This window comes from Danio aesculapii, chromosome 24, assembly GCF_903798145.1.
Source record: "Danio aesculapii chromosome 24, fDanAes4.1, whole genome shotgun sequence".
In the NCBI taxonomy this organism is placed as follows: domain Eukaryota; kingdom Metazoa; phylum Chordata; class Actinopteri; order Cypriniformes; family Danionidae; genus Danio; species Danio aesculapii.
Window position 1 is genome coordinate 27,067,032 of NC_079458.1, and position 21,773 is coordinate 27,088,804.

Consider the following 21,773-nt stretch of genomic DNA (forward strand, 5'->3'; position numbering starts at 1 on the left):
AAAGATTTTTGTTATAAATGAGTCTTTTATGATCATTTTTATTTATATTACCCTCCCTTCATTTTATTATTTAATTATCTTATTTTCATTTATTTATCAATTTGCTTAATTCATTTACATCATATTTGATTAATTTGTTTGTTGTTTGATGGGTTGCAGCTGGACGGGCATAAAGCATGCTGGATAAGTTGGCAGTTCAGGCCGCTGTGGTGACCCCTGATTAATAAAGGGACAGCCAAAAAGAAAATAAATAAATGAATGTATTTGTTTGTTTCAATCATATTTTTTTACATAAATTATAGTCTTTATTTATATTTCATTTTTAATTTTATATAGTGCATTATTACAATATATATCCATTATTTAATAATTTAATACAAACTGTTTTCTTTATCTTTTGTTATTGCTTTAACTGACAATACAAGAACATTAGAACAAAGTCCAAGGGATCACAGACAGATTTTAAAAAAGGTCAATAATATACATAGTCATAAGAAAAACTATAATCACAAATAACACGATTAGATAGAAAGGGAAAATAATAACAATATTATTTTTACAGTATTAATAATAATTAAATAATAATACTAAAATGACTAAATGAAACAAACAAAATTAAATAAATGAATGAAATTAATTAAACAAATAGCCATAAGGAAAGCAGCTAAAATCGAGGATCTTCTTTAAATACATCTGTATAATATTTCAGGAATCTTATCTTTTTTATTCTTAATAAGATGAAGTGATTTTAGGAGGGAGTTAAATTATAGTTTACAATGAGCAAAGGATGGGTAATTATTTGGTAATTTCTGTTTGTGAATGAAAAATTTGCCACGTAAGAAAAAAAAAGTATGTGTTCCAGGGGTTTATCTTTTGGGTTATTATAATAAAAAGTAATGTCTTTTAGATTAAAGTAATTCACAGCATTGCATGGCAGAATCAAATATATGAGAACCACTAGGTTACTGTACAAAGGCATCTTGTTAAATGTTTGTGACGTCACATTTTAAATAAAATCGTGCTCTTCACGGGCAGACCAGAAGGGGCGACATACTGAGCAAATAAGCCCAGAAGCGACCAGAAGAAGAAAATCGCTTAATATGCACTCTGATGACGTCAGTCACATGACCACGTGGATGTGAATATGGTTTATGGTTCCTGTCAAAGGCCGAAACAAGCATCTTTTACTCATCGGACGCCTTCTTTTGATTGAGTTCGAAGTCAGTGAGTTTAACCGTCGCCTCGAAACATCATGTCGTGGCTGAAATCAGTGGCTTCTAGCGAGGAAGTGTTCGACGAGGATGTGGATGATATTAGTCTGCAGAACAAAGAATGGAAATACAACATGGAAAAACGCGTAAAGGTATGTGAACAGTCATTTATGAACGTCGAACCTTTTACTAAAATGGTTTTGTGTGCTGAAATCCTTTTTTAAATATATTATTTTATTCGAATGTAAATGAGACCGTTCATATGTTGATTGTAAGTCCTTACAAAAACCGGTGACAAAAGCAACAATCAGGGTGTATAGCTAGAGAAAGCAGCGCAGTCTAGAAACGACTGCCATGTGGTTTTCTGTCAGGATGGTTTCAGAGAAGGCATTGATGCAGGGAAAGAAGCGTCCCTACAGACTGGTTTCAACATGGGATACAGAGAAGGAGCCACTAAAATGACTGTCATCGGCCAGCTCAAGGGAATCATGAGGTAAGTAGGTGCTTTTGTCTTATTTGTCATTATTTCAGGGTGTTTTTACACACCAACACATATCAGTGAGACCTAATTATATTTGTGTAGTTGACAGCTTTTTGGATTCATTTAGTTGGAGTGACACTTAATTTTAGTCTTTACAGATTCATAATAATTATTATACGTTACTGTCATTATAGATATTTGAGGAACATTCACATAACAATGGCATAATAATGAGATTAACCAACAATACTAGCAAACAGAATTGCAGCAGAAAGGTTATATTATTGTAACTTTACATTCTCAGAATGCCCTGGTAGTCAAAAGTATAAATGCCCTAAATTTTATTTTGAAGTTTGGTGACTTTTAAAATGACCTCAACATTATAAAAAATCATTTTTTTTGTTTTCATGAATTCTGGGGGGGATTGACCCCCTTAATTAATGGCAAATGCATAATAATAAAAAAATTAATGCTTAATTGTGCTAATCAGTCTATGCAGGAAAGAAAATTAATTTAACAGATTGAAACTGTTATCTCTGTTAACTGTTACTGTTAACTCTATTTTAGTGATCTAGGCGCAAAGTCTAAAGTGCAGGGCGCAAAAGCATTAAGAACGTGTCCGAATCCACTTTTGCTGTATTAAGGACAGAAAAATACACATGGTCTAACAGGGTTGTGCTTAATCTCTTAATGAGTTATGGGTGTGTTTTGAGAATAAACCAATCAGAGTCTCGTCTCCCATTCCTTTTAAGAGTCAGTTACGTCGCGCCATGGCGCATTTGCCATTTACATGGCGGACTTTGTAAGTGGAAAAACTGCACACTTTACTAGTGAGAAAACAGTTAAACAGAGAATCTGCAGCACGAGGATAAAGAATGAGCCTCCTCCAATCTACCTTTACTTTCCCTTTATTCTCTCTTTCGTGGATAGGGAAACGTGTTGTACACACAGACATCCATTAGCCTACATAATTAATTTTGTTTAAGCACAAAAAAAGTTCTAAATTCAGTTCTAATTTCCAGCAAATGAATAAATGAACCGTAATGACGAAGTGTGGTCAAACAACTGAGTTGAATCCAAATACACATGCTATGCCCCATTTGGTCCAAAGCCTGACAGGTGGACAAATCTAAGCTTGTTTTTAATAAAACAAATATAAATATGCATATAATATATAATACTGATAAAAAATAATAACACTATACAAAAAAAGCCCCCCGAGATGAAGGCATGGAGGTAGTGGGTTTTATATTTATGTAGAAAGTAATAATTTTTGTAATATTTTATTCCTTTAATTATTTTTCTCATGTAAAGATATTTGCGTATTGCCGTACATCCTGCGTGTATTAAGCAATGTGTAAGTGAGGCGCATAAGTAATGTGTTTTGCGCAGAACTTTAGTACCTCAAAATAACAACGCTCCAACAATGCGCCTTAACACGCCTCTTTTCTAGACCGAAACACCCATGAGTCCACACAGTGGCGCAAATGGATTTGCTATTTAAACAACGTGGTGGAAAACGGGAAAATTAAGGTTGCGTTGGTCTGAAAATAGCAACACGTCATGGAAACACGTCTTGCACCTTATTGTGCCGGGTGTATGATAGGGCCCTAAGTGTTCACAAGACTGTTTTCTTGTAAAATAGTTGTTTGTTTCTACATATAGCCTGAAAGTAAAGTCAAATTAGATGCATACATTTGACCTACAGTAACCTCTAAAGTAGCTAATCATAGGATACTGTAGGTCAGAGTACACTCTCTCAAAACACTGAAAACTTAAATATGTTTTATTAATAAATTAGATGTAGTTTGAATAAATATATAAATGATTGAAGGATGTATTACACAAACTAACATTACTGAAAAATTTGACCCCACTGATGGTCAATGTATAATTTGCACACTGACTATAGGCACACTCAAACACACAGATAAGATAAGAAGATAAGAATCTTCTACTTTTCACTTTTATGAATACTTTTTTGCTAAACACTTTTTACTGCTATTAAGATGAAATACTGTACACTGACATGGAAAACTAGACATTCACAGAGTTTGTGATGAGGTTGTTTCTTTGTGCAAAATATATATTTATTTTAAAATTAAATTTTGCTGGTTTATTTCATTAAACCTAATTATCACCATGGTCAAATGTATGCTTTGAATGAAAATGATCAATGTTTGAGTATCACATCATATGTTTTCCAAGGTAATAAATTAATAATTTTTAGTTAAATAATTTGAGATTAAAAGATTGTAAGATACATCTTCCTTAAATATTTAAAACATTCTATTTTCATTAAAGTATGTTAATAACATTTAGTCAAAATACACTGGTATTTTTATCCTGAAGCTTATAATTTTGACTACAATACATCACATCCAGTCAGATGGTTGCATTTAATGCATTTTGAATTCCACAGCCCTTCTGCTACTCTGTACAGAAAATGACTGACTTCCTCTCTACCACTTCTCGTTTATTAGTGGTCTGTGAGCACTGCTCTCCAACCATGTTATGCACTAAACAACAAGCCTTTTCAGCTGGCTCAGTCTGCTTCTGAACAAACTCTGTTTTGGTTTGACTGAAATATGAACAGAGCACAGATAAAAAAATAAAATAAACAAACCAACAACAGGACAAAATTCTTTAAGTGTACCTGCCCTCAGATTTTTGTCTGCATCTTGCTCATTACTATTCAGTTCAGGCAGAGATGATGACATTCATCTTTGCAGCAGATCTTTGTTTGTGTGTGTCACGTAATAGGAAATCCTAGTGTTGTTTTCACTTCTTTACACCATAATAAAACAATAACAAGATCAACATCACATGTATGCTAATAGACCACATAGGAAATCCACAGATTTCGACAGGTTTTTTTAGCCTATCGCTGAATCTGTTTATTTACTCTGTAAATGTACAGTGCTCAGCATAATTGAGTACACCCCATTTTGACAATTAATATTTTTATCCATTTCTCTGTGAATATAGGCAATGCATTTTGGTGAATTTAAACAAAACAGATTTATTAAACAGATATATTAATTAAAATAATAATTTAGTCACCAAACATCTTTAGAAATTGAAAGATAATACAAATCAACTAAAGCAAAATATTGCAAAAAAAAAAATACAACTAAAAATTCAACTAAATTTTTCCTTTTTTTTTCCCCTATTTTTTTAGATTTGTATTTTTGTAAATCATAAATTTGAATGTACTAGTTCTTAGACCGTTATGTTGTTAGATAAGCTCCAGATTTGGTTTCTGCACTGACTAATCTAATGTAAATGCACATATATAATATTGTATAAAATCTTATAAATCTTTAAATTTATTAAAGAGACTTGTGTGAGCTTGAAGAAAAAGCAATCACTGACTTGGGCTGCACAATATATTGTTTCAGCATCGATATTCGCAATAGTCACATCACAGGAAATGCAATGTTGAGTTTGTATTATAATTTATTACTTGTGTTTTTGATGCCTGTGATTGTATAATGATTTTAAAAACATTGAGGTATAATAAATTTTACCATTTGTGTCCTTAACTACGATTAATTTTATTGAATTATTTTTGTTTATTATGTTTGACTAGGGAAATGATAAAACACTTCATTTCAATTGTGTCTTTTTCTTGATTGTATTTATAGATTGTTATGCAATAAAAGACAACACATGCAAACACAGAAATGTACTGCAAATAGCACAGACCACAACGAAAATGTGTCAGGGGACCCCAAAAAGTGTATATATATATATATATATATATATATATATATATATATATATATAATTTTTTTAATTTTTTTATTAGATTTTATGAAGATGCAAATAGTAAACTTTAATAATTCATCAGTCTCTTACTAAACATGTGCAAATACAGAAATGCACTGCAAATAGCACAGACAACGAAACCATGTTTGGGATCCGCCAAAATTTTATAGATTGCTTATTAGATATTATGGAGATGCCATTTCCAAGTAGAGATATTAAGTGATCTGGTTAAATTGTATTCTTATCACAATATACATCATAAAATAAAAAGTTACATTTGTCTTTTGTTTGTTTTATAATTTATCATTCTATTTTTGAGGCCTATGTATAATGATTTTAATAGGAATATGAAATTGTACTGTTTGAAAACTTAAATATTATTATTTTATTTATTTTTATTTTTTTTTGATATTTATATCATTTAAATAATGAGTTTCTATTTTTATTATTCAATAGATTGTTTATTAGATTTTATGCTGATGCACTCCCACTAAAGAATCATGCCAATCAATCTAAAATGATCAGTTCTTTACAAATAGAGATGTTCAAGTTATCTGGTGAAATTGTATTCATATTGCGGAATAACAAAATCTATCACAATGTTAAAGTTTTCGAATATTGTGCACTGTCCCTATCACTGACAATAAGTTGTTTCTATTGGGTCACTACTACTATACTTCAATCACAATACAAAGATTATTCATTTCAGTCTTCTGTTGTTTCTGACAATGTATTTTTATTGTTTTTCACAGTGCGGTGCGGTGCTGGTGTCAGGTTCAGCTGCCTGAAAGCCCCGAGTTAGCCTCTGCCACTGATTTGCTCCAGAGATTGGAGACGCATGAGGATGAACTGGTGGAAGCCATGAGGAAAGCCCAGCAGAGGCCTATACCTAGTGTGACTGAGATGGTGGATGACATGGAGGACCTAAATGTTGAGCAAACCAACCAGGGTGGAGAATCTAAATGCTCAAACAACGAGGACTGCTGTGGGAGAGATGGAGCGAATCATGAATGTTGCGATAACGTCAGAGCTGAGAGTAAAGGTTCCACAGGAGTTCTCCCCCATGGTTCTATCTCTAAAAGAGAGAGCCTCAGAGAGCTGCAGAAACGCTGCTTGGACTTTGTAACAGAACTTGGGCTTCCCGAAGAGCTAAAACTGCACATTCAGCAGCTCATAGACACTTGAAGTGGATTCAGGATTGTGTGTGCTAATAACTGCGGCATAACGTCTGAGTAACATCCTGTGTGGGCAGGAAACAAACAGCATATTCTTGGAAATAAAATAGCCTGTGTATTAGTTGACTCAAACTGATAAAGTACTCGAGGGAGTTTATTTATATATTTTTTTATACTGTGATTGATTTTTCTGCATTTTTTAAAAAAAATACATGATCAACGCTGTGCATTTTGAGACCATTTGAGAAATTGTGTGATATGATGTAAACATTTGAATCCATATTCACCTGTTAGGGATGTAAAAATACATACAATGAGTTAAAAAAGAGTTGTTCTTTATTTTAATCTATTTAACTTTGTATAATGATGCATTTAAAATCCACTTTACATAAGCAAACTGAGTGAGTTGCCACCAAATAAAGCTATTCATTTAAGAAAGCTGTTTTGTTATCACTTATTTATCTGAGATTAATATTAGCCATTTTGATTAATATGATCTATTTGTATAAACAAAATTAAGCTGCTGGGAACATGGGTCAGGTATCAAATAACTAAGGCACACAGTTTCTAATGTGCGTGTATTTTTATTTTGTGGGTTGTATCTCCAGAAATGTCAGCAGAATTATTAGTAATCTATAAACCATCCTGTTTTGAACACTATCAGGAAAAGATGCAATGCCCTTCTTGAAATAAGTGAGCTTAATTGTATTAAAAGTGCACTTCTATTTAAGTGTAACAAAGCAGTTATAATAACTTTCATAATCCTAGTTTAGACAAGCTGGGTTGATTATAGCTGTGTGGATATGTGGCTAATGGATGTGGAGACCTTTAGATCAGATTTCACTACATTCCTTTAATCTGAGACTGCACTGCTTCTCACATTTGCTTTGAGGCAAAACTCAACTAATAACAAATAAGGGTACTCATTGGGTTACTTTTGTCACTTTTGGGTAATTAAAAACAAGTTATTCGATTAGGGCTTGCAGTTAACAGTTCAAGAAAGCTTTAAGTTCAATGAGTTCCTGTGGGGAGTATATTCATAGACGGAAAGTGAAACTACAGTCATTAATACACGTCGATCTTCCTGGACGAAAAAATGGACGATTCTCTTGAGAAGTAAAAGGACAAGTCTTCAGATTTAGGTAGGACTCATGGCATTAATGTATTTTAGCGTTCGTGACATAACGATAAATGTGGAATATCGATTAGCCTACAGATACACGTGATGTTGTTGACAGTTCACGTTGTTAACGCCAAACCTTTGAACATTCGTATATATATATATATATATATATATATATATATATATATATATATATATATATATATATATATATATATATATATATATATATATATATATATATATATATATTCAATTTGTTTATTTGAATCTCTCAAAATTGAATCTATTTTGAAATAAGATCACTTCGATTTTGTGTTTTGGACAGAGTGCTGCAATACAATCTCTTGTCAACAACCATCATTCCGAGGCTGCGGACGCTTGTGCCATGCGGGGCTAAACACCCTCTGTCACCATTTATAATACTAACAAACAAACGCACTTAAACTCACATAAGGGACAATGCAGGGATAGCGAACATTAAAGTCTTGTATAGATATATACAATGTATGGAGACTTTTTACAAATTTAAGCAAAAATGTTGTCAGATTAGTTCGTATTTGCAAATGTTAACCATTTAGTGCAAACTATTTTATGCTATTATTTAGACAGCACAAAATATGCTTTGACTTCAGAGGAATTAATAAATCATTATTTTGTAACCCTATTTTTCAGTCAGATCAGTTGTCATTTGATTGAATCCCATGCCTAGTAAATCCAGTATATATCACACATTATATAATTCATGGGCCATGGGGCAAAACCATTCTGAACTGTAAATGTTATGATGGATTAATAATCAATTTAACTCCACTATTCCTTTTATCTTTTGGATTTGATCTTTATCTTATCAAATTCTCTACATCTAAAACAGTGCTTTTACAGAGAAGAGTTAGTCATGTCATCTAAAATTTTTATCAAAAGCAACATCTCATATTGAATAAATGTTGTGTGACAATGACATATGCAGGTATTATAAGATTTCAACATTGTGTCTGCATTTTATGTCAACACTGAGACATTTTACATTGTTTTTAACCATTTATACTGTTATAATAATTGTTATTTTTGTATTGTTTTTATAGTGTTCAATTATAATTGGAAGTCGTCACTTTAAAGGACCTCTTTGACATAGTCTACCTCTGCAAAGTACACCAGTGTCAGATAGGTTTATATATGTTTTATGGTTTTAGAATACTGATGGTAAAATATCCTGTCCCAACCAGGATATGTGAACAACACCATCCTCCAGTTTCTGAGGAAATTATTTTTCTCTGAAACTGGTTGCACTAGCAACTTGCTTCAAGGTAAAATGGCAAATAAATAATCTACATATGTTTTGTGAAAAATATGACTAAAATGTTAACCGTCACTGTCAGATGTCAACACCATCAGGTTTATTTAATCATTCGTTCATTCATTTTTTTCCGGCTTAGTCCCTTTATTAATCTGATGTCGCCACAGCGGAATGAACCGCCAACTTATCCAGCATATGCTTTACGCAGCGGATGCCCTTCCAGCTACAACCCAATACTGGGAAACATACGCTCTCATTCACACACATACACTACGGACAATTTTAGCTTACCCAATTCACCTGTACCACATGTTTTTGGACTTGTGGGGGAAACTGGAGCACAAAATAGTGGTTTCATTTGTATAAGTAGAATTTATTATTATAATTTTTTTGCACTGTTTGCAGTTTTTTTGGACAGGGACCAGCTGTTGTCCTTTTTGGGCAAATTATTTTTTTTAATTCAACTACAATTTAAGGAGTTTATTGTAATTAATAGTGAGTAATAATAATAATAATTTATAGTAATAACATTACATATATATATATATATATATATATATATATATATATATATATATATATATATATATATATATATATATATATATATATGTATATGTGTGTGTGTGTGTGTGTGTGTGTGTGTGTATGCGTGTGTATGTATATGTATGTATTATTTGTTAGTTAGTTAGTTTGTTTTTGTTTATTTATTCATATTAAATGGTGTATTTAGTACTAATGGAGAATTTTGTGATTTCATCAACAGGTTTGAACAGATGACCAGATACCAAGAAGTGCAGTTTACAGTCTGCTCCTGCAGCTGGACTAGTCTTACAGAAAGATTTTATTTACAGACACTGCTCAAATGTATTTGTACAAGACATGTAGGATCCCGTCTGGAGAAATAATATTTGTATATGGCTAACCCGCTGGAAGTGAAAGCGGCTTGCACTAGATAACTGCGCATCCTTTGATTTTAGACCCAGTAACAGTGGATTTATTTAAAGTTATCACTGAGTTCTGTGTCAATATGGGGAACTGTTTGGACTGTTGTGGACAAAAAGCCCCATGTGACCATACAGAGGATGAAACTAAAGGTTTACTGCCCAGTTCTGAATCAAAGACAGGAACAGAAGCTTGCACCAGTCCAGATGAGGAGTGCAGGTAAATATATGGATTGTCTTTTTAATTAATCAGGTTTTTTCATAATTCTTAATGTCTTATGGCCAGGACACACCAAGTCAACGATCGCCCATCGAATCTTCAGACTTGTTTGACTGGTGTGTTTCACACCTCTCTTCAGGTTATTGATGGATCTAGTTGATGGATCTAGAGGGTGCTTTGATTGGTTATTTAGCATTGAATCAGAGCGTGAGAACAAAAACTGAAATCACATAACCAAGTAAACAATAAAAAAAAAATTCACTACGTTTCACAAATATTAGCAAATGATATGGATTATTAGATTATAAGACATATTTGCACAAGCAAATTGCTCCGTGGTAAGTGAAAATAACTGTGATGATATTAAATGCTGTGTGCAATTTATCTATTGGTTTTTCTTTGTTGAATGAAAATACAGATCATTGCCCCTTGAGGTTGCAGAAAGGCACGTCCTCTCATGCATACAGAGAACGTGCTCTATTGAATCAGTTGGCTGCTGCCCATTTGGTGTGTTCACGGGCAGCTATTTTGTCCAGATGGGACCAGACACGAGCTAACAACACAGTTGGTTTTGGTCTGGGCTAGTTGTTTGGTGTCGACTTGGTGTGTCCCTGCACTTAAACATCAGTCAAATGAATGTTATCGCTTGATTGGATGGGCGTTATCAGCTGTTAGATATGGGCTAGTAGGGGCCTTCTGCGCCTATTAGTAGGCTCAGAAGGCTGTTATCATCTATCCACGTGGTTAATCAGCTGTAGACCACAACTGACTGCGGTCGGAAGTTAACGAGAATTTTTTATATTATTTATTAAATTTGTCATTAAATGTATTTTATTAACGTCTACCCCTCCTCTAACCCTAAACCCAACCATCACAGTAATGTAAAAACAGATCTGGATCTAAAGTCTTCCCTACCAGTACAGCTTATTAACCAGCTTATTAACCATGTGGATGGATGATAACAGCCTTCTGAGCATACCAGCAGGCGCAGAAGGCCCCTACTGGCCCATATCTATCAGTTGATAACCACTGATAATGCCTATTCAATGCTCATTTTGCATGAGTGTAAATGATTCTTTGTGCAGCAGGTGCAATGATATTACGCAGCATCTGAAAATAGTCCCCAGCTAGGTAACAGCGCTACATAATGTCATTAAGCCTGCTGCAGCCAATGTATGGTAGCAAAGTGCCTTAATTATAACTCTGGAATAGGAGAATAGTAGTATGTAACTACAGAAGAGTGAAGATAGGAAAATTATCAAAACTCTTTTTTTTTAATTGTTTGAGCGAAATGCTAGTGGTCTAATCTGATTCAATGATTTATGCTAAGCTAAGCTAAAAATGCTCTCTGGAGAGAACATGCAAACTCCACACAGAAATGCCAACTGGCCCAGCCGGGACACAAACCAGCGACCTTCTTGCTGTGAGGCGACAGTGCTAACCACTGAGGCACCATGTCACCCTTCATTTAAACATAATTTTCTAAATTAAACACAATACAAAGTATAAATAAACTTACTTAACAGTAAAAATCAATACTGGATCAGTTAATCTTATCATATTTGCTCTCTTTATACTTGTCAAAGCAAGCCAAGAAAAACTAACATTAGAAATCGAGTCAAAGAGCCCAAATAAATCAATCACTTTTCTCCAGTGGTTGTTGTTGTTTTTTTAAAAAAAAAATGTAAAAACGTAAATAACTAAAACAGTTCATTCTCAATAAGTCTCATGGACATTTGTGGACATCTGACAGAAATAAAGTCAAACAGGGGGCTGTTTCATAAAAGTTGTTTAGAAAACTGGAAATTAAAGTAAAAAAGATCATATTCCAAAAATTTGTACACCCAAATTAATATGTTGTGGGAAAATGTTTAATAAAATTTCAATAAACAGAAAAAAAAAATTAACATAAACATTAAACAAATAAAAATTTAGTTGAAATGTAGTTTGTATTTGTTTCCTTTGAATAACTTACTTGAATTTAAATGTATATATCATTCTATTCTAAAAGATGATTGGTGTATAAATATTTACTATTAAGTGACCATAAACTTTTAATCATTATTAAGAGGTTAATTGAAATAAAATGGCATCAAATTACGGCAGGTTAACTTTACTTTGATTAAGCATGAACTTAAGACTTAGCCTGAGAGTTAACCTGCCCCAGACCAGGCTAGTTTTACAGCATAAGTTGCCAGAGTAAGAGCCAGAGTTTGATCATAAATTTGATTTACGAAACAAAATCCGCCATTATTAAACCTGACATACCAAAATAAGTCTAGCTTTTACTCTAAGCTTGGTTTTTGGAACAGCCCCTAGGTTAGTAAAACGTGAAGCTGCTGTTTGAAGTCAGTTGTAGCCTTTTTTCTCTTCTGTGTTTCTTGTAATTAATAGCAGGTGTTCATCATCAGTGCTCAGTCAACACTTTATCAACTCTGTCTCATTAACTTTAACTCAGCTGCTGAGTAACTTTATCTATGTAGAGAGGGACTGAATTCTATCTGAACTGAGTAGCAGTGCAACATTAATATTAGTTTTGTAACAGTATCTGAATGTTTTTCCTCAATTACTTATTTTTTTATTTTAGTATCTGTAGATGGTCTGCAGAGATCTCTGCATTGTGATATTAATGGTACATCAAGTTTAGTGAATGTTTTTTCCCAATGTTTTCATAACACATTTGACTTAAAAGCATTTGTAATCTCTCAGCAGGCATGAAGAACTAAAAACCCCACAGCTGAAGGATGAACACACTGTAACTGAGCAGCCAGTCGCAGAGGCTCAAGTTACCAAAGCACAGAGCTCTTACTCTCAAACCATATCATTGTTGCACACTGAAGCCTCTCTTGCTACTGAAGTTAATCACAATGTTTCACCTGAAACAGACACTCCAATCTCAGCTGTAGAAATGCCAAAAACAATTACAGAAGAACTCCAAAACATTGCAACTGAAGTCTCAGAAGCACCTCACGAAACTGTCGAAGCACCTGCGGAAACCGTTGCCTCAGTGAAAGTGGAGATAGAGGGTGAGCATGGGCCAGCTGAAGAGGGAAACATCACAGCTGGTCCACCAGGTGATGCAGCTGCTGCTCCAACAAGTTCAGACTCAACACTCGCACCTGCTGAGGAGACACCTGTTAAACAAGCACCTGTTGAAGCGGTGATCGTGCTTACTCAGGTAAAAGCTGACAAGAACTTGCCCGAACCAGAGCCTAAAACACATGTTGTGAATGAGAAGGAAGTGGAACAAGCTTTGAATAACACCACTACAGAGGCTGGTCTCAGTAATACTGGAGATGTTTCACTGATGGAGAACAGTAGCATTGAACCTGAATTATGCCTTTTAGGTCAAACGAATGAATCAGTTGTTCTTGAGAAAAGCGTACCTGAATTGACTGCTGAGGAACCAATGACTGAACCAACAGTTGAAGTGGAGGAGAAACTTTCAGAGGATGTTCAGTCTGAGAAGGAAGAACAGAAGCAAGAAACATCTGAAGCTTTTCAAACTCAGGAACTTTCACAGGAAGTTGAATCCCCAGGTGTAGATGTTTCCTATGGAGTATCTTCTGGCATTGAGAATGGTCTAGTGAAAGACTCTGAGAGTCTGAAGTGCGAGATTGAAAGAAGCGTTGATGTCGTGGTGGTAGAAAAGCTGCCTCAGAAAGATGATGCAGTCCAGAAACCAAATGATGAAGCCTTGGAAACCAAGAATCAACTCTCAGCACAAACTGAAAGGTAAATGATAAATAATAAATCATAATCAACCAATCTATTAGAGGTGGGCAACTGGTTGACATGATGAACTGGTAGAAAGTTGAGATTACCTGACATTGATTGCAGTGCTGTGTTAATTGACAATATACATTTCAAGTTATTCTAAATCATAATAAGTTGCACATTTTCAATTTTCTCATGACGTTTAAAAATTTTTTTGCAGCTTTAATAAGTTTCACTAAACGTTCGTTATAATGAAATAGAATTTATCATAAATGGTAAAATACGATTTTGGTCTCATCATCAACATTTAATCAACATTGCAGTAGTTAATGTCACTTCTATTTCAGTTGTCACTGTGATGCTATATTACTTAATTTATTTCTATTTATTTTATAGTATTTTATTAACTTTTCATACAGTGCTCAGTATATATTAATAAACCCCTCACAAATATACCTTTTAAGTTAATATTTTTAATAGGAAGCTATTAGGGCTGTGCGATTTATCGAATTGCAATCGCGATTTGAAACGTTGCGATTAGCTAATCGCAAGACGCTGCGATATAAAATGTATTTGTATTATATAATTTACATCACCCAGAACAAATGCGTGACAGTCCTACTATCCAATTGAGTGAGCACAGAATAAGAATTGTGCGACCAAACTATGCGGAAAGCCCACAATAAAACAAACAAACAAGTAAGAGCGGACGACTGGGATGATGGTGTCTGCTGCTTCAGAAGCATTAATAGACAAATTCATGTCAAAGAAAATCAGCATGTCGGTAATATGAGAATATTGTGGTTTCAAAGTCACAGACACCAAACAAAAACAGGTAATTTGAAAGAGCTGTCGCAGAAATGTTGCCATGCACGGCACAAGAAAATACAGCAACCAGCATTTAAAAAAAGCGCCACAGGTGGCTATATGAGGAGTATCTTGCTAAAAAGTCAACTAAAAGTATTGCCAGTGACACTCAATCCAGTAGCTAGCAACAGCAAAGTACCATTTCTGAGTTGTTTGTGGCTGTTACACCATATGAAAAAACATCACGAAGGCACCAGGAAATAACTAACACGCAACTCACTACTGTTTTCTCTAGAGAAAAACTGGTGTTTAATTTTTGAATATTTATAAACAAATTTGAATAAATGTTGGAGTATGTTAATATCTTTTACAGTTTCTTTTTTTAACTAACACTCACTGCATTTTAGCAGTAAAAAGCTACGATACAGGATATTGATCCAAAACTTTACTACAAAATTAAATCGCGAATCAAATCGAAATCATATTATCTGTTAGAAAAATCACTATTAGATATTTTCCCTAAATCATACAGCCTTAGAAGCTATACAATGTTATAATTGTGCATATACCTTAGATTACTCAGTACTGAAGCCAAATCTGGAGCTTATCTAACAAAACAACTTACGATAACATCAAAAAACGAGTACACCCAAATTTATATTTTATAGAAAAATAATAAATACAAATTTATTATAAAGGAAAAATCAAGAGAGGTAAAAAAAAAAGAAATTTAGTTGAAATTTTGTAGATTGTAATTGTTTTTGCAATATTTGGCTTGAGTTTAATTGTATTATCTTGTACTCAATTATGCTGAGCACTGTGTATTCTGTTTTCTTTTAACTATTGTTCCAGTTTTACCTATTTTAGTACATGAAGTTAAACTAAATGTAAATGGGAAATTAAATATATATGGGTTGTTGACATGACATTGCTTTTTCAGTGTCACACATAACACAAATGAATATAATTAGTATTATCATCATTAACAAGTAAATGCTTAAACATGGCTTTGTCCTCCAACCTCTTGGTTTAAAAACTGCTGTGGTGTTACATTTTTGAGGCAAATCTCTGCCTTTTTTTCAAGCATAAAATCAATATTAAATACCTCAGGCCTAATTTTACAAGTAGCTATTTCAGTAAATGCAAATGTTTTTTTTTTTTTTGATTAATATATTTCTAAACGGGGTGGCTCAGTGGTTAGCACTGTCACACCAAGAAGGTCACTGGTTTGAGTTCCGACTGGGTCAGTTGGCATTTCTGTGGAGTTTGCATGTTTTCACCGTGTTCGCTTGGGTTTCCTCCGGGTGCTCCGGTTTCCCCCGCATTCTAAATACATGCGGTATACAGTAGGTGAACTGTATAAACTAAATTGGCCGTAGTGTATGTGTGTGAATGTGAGGGTGTATGGGTGTTTCCCAGTACTGGGTTGCAGCTGGAAGGGCATCCACTGTGTAAAACAAATGCTGGATAAGTTGGCAGTTCATTTCTGCTATGGTGACCCCTGAATAAAGGGACTAAGCCAAAGGGAAATTAAATAATATATTTCTAAATAGAAACTTTATACATTTTGTCACTAAAAACCATGTGACACTATATGCAAATTTTAAATAGCAAATTCCACAGAAAACTTTAATTAGTTGAAGAACTCCATTCACATCATCATGTGACTGACACCCTGTGAAGCCCATTATGTGCACCCGTTAAGTTTTTGTCTCAAAATCTTTTATGTATTTAACATTTTTGGAACCATCATAATAATAAGCTTTGTTTTCCTTTGGTGTGACAATTTATTGAAAATGTCCAACAATCCATAGAGAAAAAAACCCAAATTTTAATATAAAAGAAATAGCACTATATAAAATCAATTGTCCAACGATGAAGATAAATTGATCTCATACTAGTTGTAGTGTTATTAGTTAGTATTATTATTATTTTTTTGTTTTTTTCACCTTTCTAATTGGAAGAGACAGTGGAGGTTACAGACAGGAGAGTTTTGGGAGCAGAAAGAGGGGCTGGGTTGGTAAAGGACCTCGAGTCAGGAATCGAACTCGGGTCGCTGTAAGCACCATGGTGCTATATGTCGGCGAGACCTGAGTTCGATTCCCAGCTCAAGGTTCTTTGCCAGTACCTTTCTCTATTTCTGCTCCCAGTTCAATCCGGTCTCATTCCCATTCCACTGTCCTATCAAATAAAAATACATTTTATTTTAATAATACGTTTTATTTATAATGTGCTTTTCTAAAACCCAAAGTGCTACAACAACAAAGAAATCAAGCATGCAATAAAATACAAGTATACAATAAAAAAATCTAAAATATAAACGCGTTAGAATGATCAAGATTCTAAAAATGCCGTTTTAAAAAGATGAGTTTTTAACATCTTCTTAAAGCTAGCTAGTGTGGAAGCATTTTTTCACAGAATAAGGGAGAGCATTCCATAGGTGCAGCAACAGAGAAGGCTCTCTCCCCCATTGATTTTAATCTACAGGGTGGCTGCTCAAGGGTGAGAGAATCAGCAGACTGCATGAGATGGTGTGTACTGAGAGACAATGTCACAGATATAGGAAGGAGCTGTACCTTGTAGAGCTTTATATGCAAGTATGTGTATTTTAAAAATGATAGGACACTGAACTGGGGGCCAATGCAAGCTATAAATGTGAAAAACCCATAAAAATAATGATATAAAAATACAATAGTAAAACGTTCTGAAAAAAAAAAGTGAATTCATAAAGTTAGTGAGCCCTTGTATATTCTCAAACATCAGACTTCAAACTACGTAATTTTTTTCTTCAAATATGATGTTTTATTAAAAAAAACAACATAAAAAAAATTCTATTTTGTCAACTACCCATATGTACAGTAGTGAGCATTCCAAGTGGATCAAAATATTTCAACAGAGTTGTCGTTAAACTATTGAACAACACCCATTCTTGTTCAAACTTTTTTGATCCACTTCAAACGTTGACTAGTTTTAGGCCCAATCCCAATTCTGCCCCTTAGCCCTTCCCCTTACCCCTACCCCTTGTTTTGCACGTTCATGTGAAGGGGTTGGGGTGTCCCAATTCTCTTTAGCTTGAAGACGTAGGGCTAAGGGGAAGGGCTAGGTACCCCTCGAAACAGAGATTTTCAGGACCACACTAGAAACCAAGGGGAATGAAAATTTCCCAGAATACACCATCTACATCGGCAGCATGGCTGCACATGGAGGTAAAGAGATGCAAAAAATGTTTTTTCTTTTTTTTTTTTTTTTTTTTACAATTTTTTACAACAAACAAGCATATGTTTTAATATATTCATTACCGTGTTCGTGTTTTACCATCATGCTTAAAAAAACGCTAATATAAAAACTGCTAAATTTCACTATCTATAATTCCTAATAATAACTCCTGTATAGCAGTTCCACAACATTCTGTCACTCAGTGACACTGGAATACCCTGTCAGAATAGTCTAGTGGTTGGGAATGACCCTTTTACAGTGTCTGCTATAATGTTAATGTTTTTTTGTGTGTATACAAAGATGAATATGGCCATTGTGTAAATGCGCAGTACAGTTATGATCTTATTGTCACATTATATCGTTATGATAACATAATATACGCCTTCAATGATTTCCTAAAGATAAATACCAAAAAAATAGAGCAACTGGAATAACTACAGCAGTCGCCGTTGTCGATCTCATACAGTATGTTCTAGTGGTGTCCCATTTCTTATGGGTAAATTTTGAAGACTTCGCCCTTCACACTCTGTTTCAAGGGCCATGGGGAAGGGGTAGGGGTACAAAAATAGAATTGGTATTGGGCCTTAGTTACCCCGAATAGCCGTGGTTTATGTGTGTATTTGAATAAGTCTTTGTATTCTGTTACAGCACTATTGAGTTGGACAAACCGGAAGTCTCAGACTCAATGACTGATCAAGAGAAAAGTGAGAAAGTTTTAGAAGAGAAGTGTGAAGCTACAGAACCCACTCAGAATGGCCTGGACTCCACATGTGCCTCTTTACCGTCAAGCCCCATTGAACAAAGCAGACCCACTGAGACTATGAGGTATACTTTCTGCTGTTCACCATTATTACCGTTAGGTGGTGTAACAGTCTCAGTTTGCATTCAGAAGTGTTTAGTTACTAAATGTACAGTAGTTAACACACATCAGACCTCTCATAATCGCAATGATGAATTAACAAAGGCTTATTTGTCATGCCAAGCCAAACAACTAGCCATTGAGTACAAACAAATGATATAAAATTGTATCATTATTCAAGATCAGGGGTGCCCAAACCTTTTTTTATGAAGGACCAAAAACCAAACTTAATTGAGGCTAGTGGGCCAAAGGTAAATATAGTTGCCATGGGTAAATTCCTAATTTATGTAATAATATTTAAAAGTGACAAGAAAACATTGCTTTATATTAACTAATACAGTATATATATATATATATATATATATATATATATATATATATATATATATATATATATATATATATATATATATAAATATATATATATATAAATAAATATATATTACATTTTATAATTAACTTATTACAGCAAAAACAAAACATTTATAACAGAACTCCAGTTTTTGCCTTGATTTACTTGCTGATTTCTTGACTTTTTAACTTGACAAAAAAGTAAATTTAAAAATGATGATCTCTGTGTTAAAGACATTCACCCTCTCATTCTCACTCTCCTCTCAGTTGGGATGGTGGGCCAAATCAAAGGTTACAATGGGCCAACTTTGGCCCGCAGGCCCTACTTTGGTCATCTCTGTTTTAGATTAATGTCTTCCTACACAAAAAAATGTAGGTTTTCACACAGTTACTTCTTGTTATTACTAAGTTAACTTGTTTTTACAAATTTAAGCTGATTAAACATAAAACAGTTAAGTTATACCCCAAAAAACCCTCAAGAATTGTGTTGATTCAGCACATTATAAGTTAGTTTGAAGAAGCAGCAAAACATATTTTTTGAGTGTAGATGAGACACTGCTTATTTAAACAGTGTTAATTTCTTCACCTACTTTCTGTGGTACTAATGTTTATGTGATGTATTTATTACGTGTGATCAGGCTATTTTGGTTAAGTATTTATTCAGTTGTTTTAACAATTTAAAAAAAAAATGTCTGAACTCATTCCTGTTATTCTTATTTTTTGAATTTGTGATTAAAGTGCATAGTGACCTTTGACATGGTTTAGTATCTCTGGGATGGCAACATTTAGACAGTCTGAACAGTTCCTCTTTTTTTCTCATTGCTTTTTATAGTGATAATAACCAGAAATGTTTTTTTAAGAAACAAATTGTCATAGTATGACAATACCAAAAAAAAAAAGTCATGTGGCACTTTAGTAGTTATATATTAGGGCTGGGCAATTTTGGCCTAAAATCAAAATCTCAATTTATTGAACATTTGAACTTGATTACGATTAATGAATGATCATTTTATGATTACGATTAATGAATGATTATATATATATATATATAATTTATAAATTATAATTTTTAATTAAATTAATATATTTTTTTATATTTTCCTTCATAGTTTACTGGCACATTCATTTGTACAGTAGATATGCTCACATATTACAAGTCATAGATTTTTGAATGAAGGGTGCATTGCTTGATTTTCAAAATAATTGAAGGAAACACACATTATCTACTTTCTATGATTATTCATTGAACATCAATGTTGAACAACTGAAATTAAAACACACATTGCCTAAAACATTTTTTCTTATAAAAAAATAAAAATAAGTAACTTGCTAAATTATTTTCAGTGCTTTTCATATTAAAAGTAGAAAATAAGCAGTTTCTCTTCTAAATGAAATAATTCTTGTAACTTATACCCTGTAAATAATATTTTAAACAGTGCATTTCTTGCATCTTCTGTAAACAAATATTTTAATGTAATGGCGCAGCTTACAATCATCATCAATTTAGTGAAAAGTAAGGCTCAAGAATGGGTCCATCATCCTACCTGACCAGAGATCAGATGTAGCTGCAAAGTGGCAGCAGAAGTATAAATCAGCTTCAGACTTTTAAGGCTGATTTATACATCTGATTCGAGTGATGTTCGTGACTTACGGCACCTGCCTTGTGCGTAGCTGTCCATTTATAGTTCAGCGTTTGTGTTGCTCTGCAATAACACTTCCGAAACGCTAGCAGTGGGTTTTTATGTTCCTCTGTGCCGAGTTTATTCACAGGAGTTTTGTTTTTTCTGAACGCTACCTAAATGTACAAGAAGTTAAAAACTTGCTTATTTCGAGGAAGGAAGCGGCAAACGTGCAACAACTTTAATCATAAACACAAAACAGCTCCTCCACGGGACTCCACACTTGTAAACACTAAAGATGTGATTCTTCCGTATAAATCCGTATTTCCGTATTTTCCCGGCTCAATGGGGCGACCTGTTATTTGCGCAAATCTGATTTCCGCAAGTCACCGCTACCAAACCGACCATTCACAGAGCTGAATGTGTCATCGCAACGTGTAGGGCAGGGCCTTGTGACTCCATACACTGATGGGAAAATAATCAAAAAAATCAACCTGGGAAAACTAGATCGATTATAGGTTTTTCAGTTAATTGCCCAAGCCTATTATATATTTCATATATACAGTGCTCAGAATGAGTACACCTCTCCAGGCCTCTTTTTTAAAATTAATATTTTATACAGGATGCTTTACAATAATATGTTTTTCAGGGTATTCGTTGGCTTAAAAAGTCTTAAATTTCAAAAACAAAATTTTAGGCCTTAAGTTTTTGACTGATTGATTGAAATATTGTCTTGTAGGTCTAAAATCATTTTAAACGGATGTTAACTTTCCTTTGTTTATGCACTGTAAAACCTAACAGTCAACTTTATTAAATGTGTAGTTAACTCAAAAATTACTGAAAGTTAATTCTGCTGATTTTAAAAGAGTTTTGAACTCAGTGTTAAAGGTAATGAGTTAATTTAATATCTCATTACTTAAACTTGAATGGAGTAAGTTCACAGTACTCATATAGATTATTTTATTTACCTCAAATGGTTTGT

At 33.7% G+C, this 21,773-nt stretch overlaps 2 protein-coding genes across 4 annotated transcripts in view; both read left to right on the top strand.

Annotated features, from left to right (window-relative positions):
* The first annotated feature begins 1,252 nt into the window (after positions 1–1,252).
* On the top strand, positions 1,253–6,648 carry otulina (OTU deubiquitinase with linear linkage specificity a). Its single transcript, XM_056450116.1, has 3 exons — positions 1,253–1,363; positions 1,583–1,704; positions 6,216–6,648. The coding sequence occupies exons 1-3, from the start codon at positions 1,253–1,255 to the stop codon at positions 6,646–6,648; spliced, it is 666 nt and encodes a 221-aa protein (XP_056306091.1).
* The window catches only part of LOC130218513 (fibrous sheath CABYR-binding protein), a 42,584-nt gene continuing 22,086 nt past the window's right edge, over positions 1,276–21,773 (top strand). The window contains exons 1-4 of one of the 3 annotated variants that reach the window (XM_056450717.1): positions 1,276–1,363; positions 9,825–10,222; positions 12,935–13,957; positions 18,611–18,787. In XM_056450717.1, coding sequence (XP_056306692.1) covers positions 10,089–10,222; positions 12,935–13,957; positions 18,611–18,787 — 1,334 coding nt within the window. In that variant the 5' untranslated portion in view covers positions 1,276–1,363; positions 9,825–10,088. Of the gene's footprint in view, positions 1,364–7,556; positions 7,781–9,824; positions 10,223–12,931; positions 13,958–18,610; positions 18,788–21,773 lie in introns of those variants that run through there. The other 2 variants (XM_056450715.1, XM_056450716.1) reach the window with 2 other exon arrangements.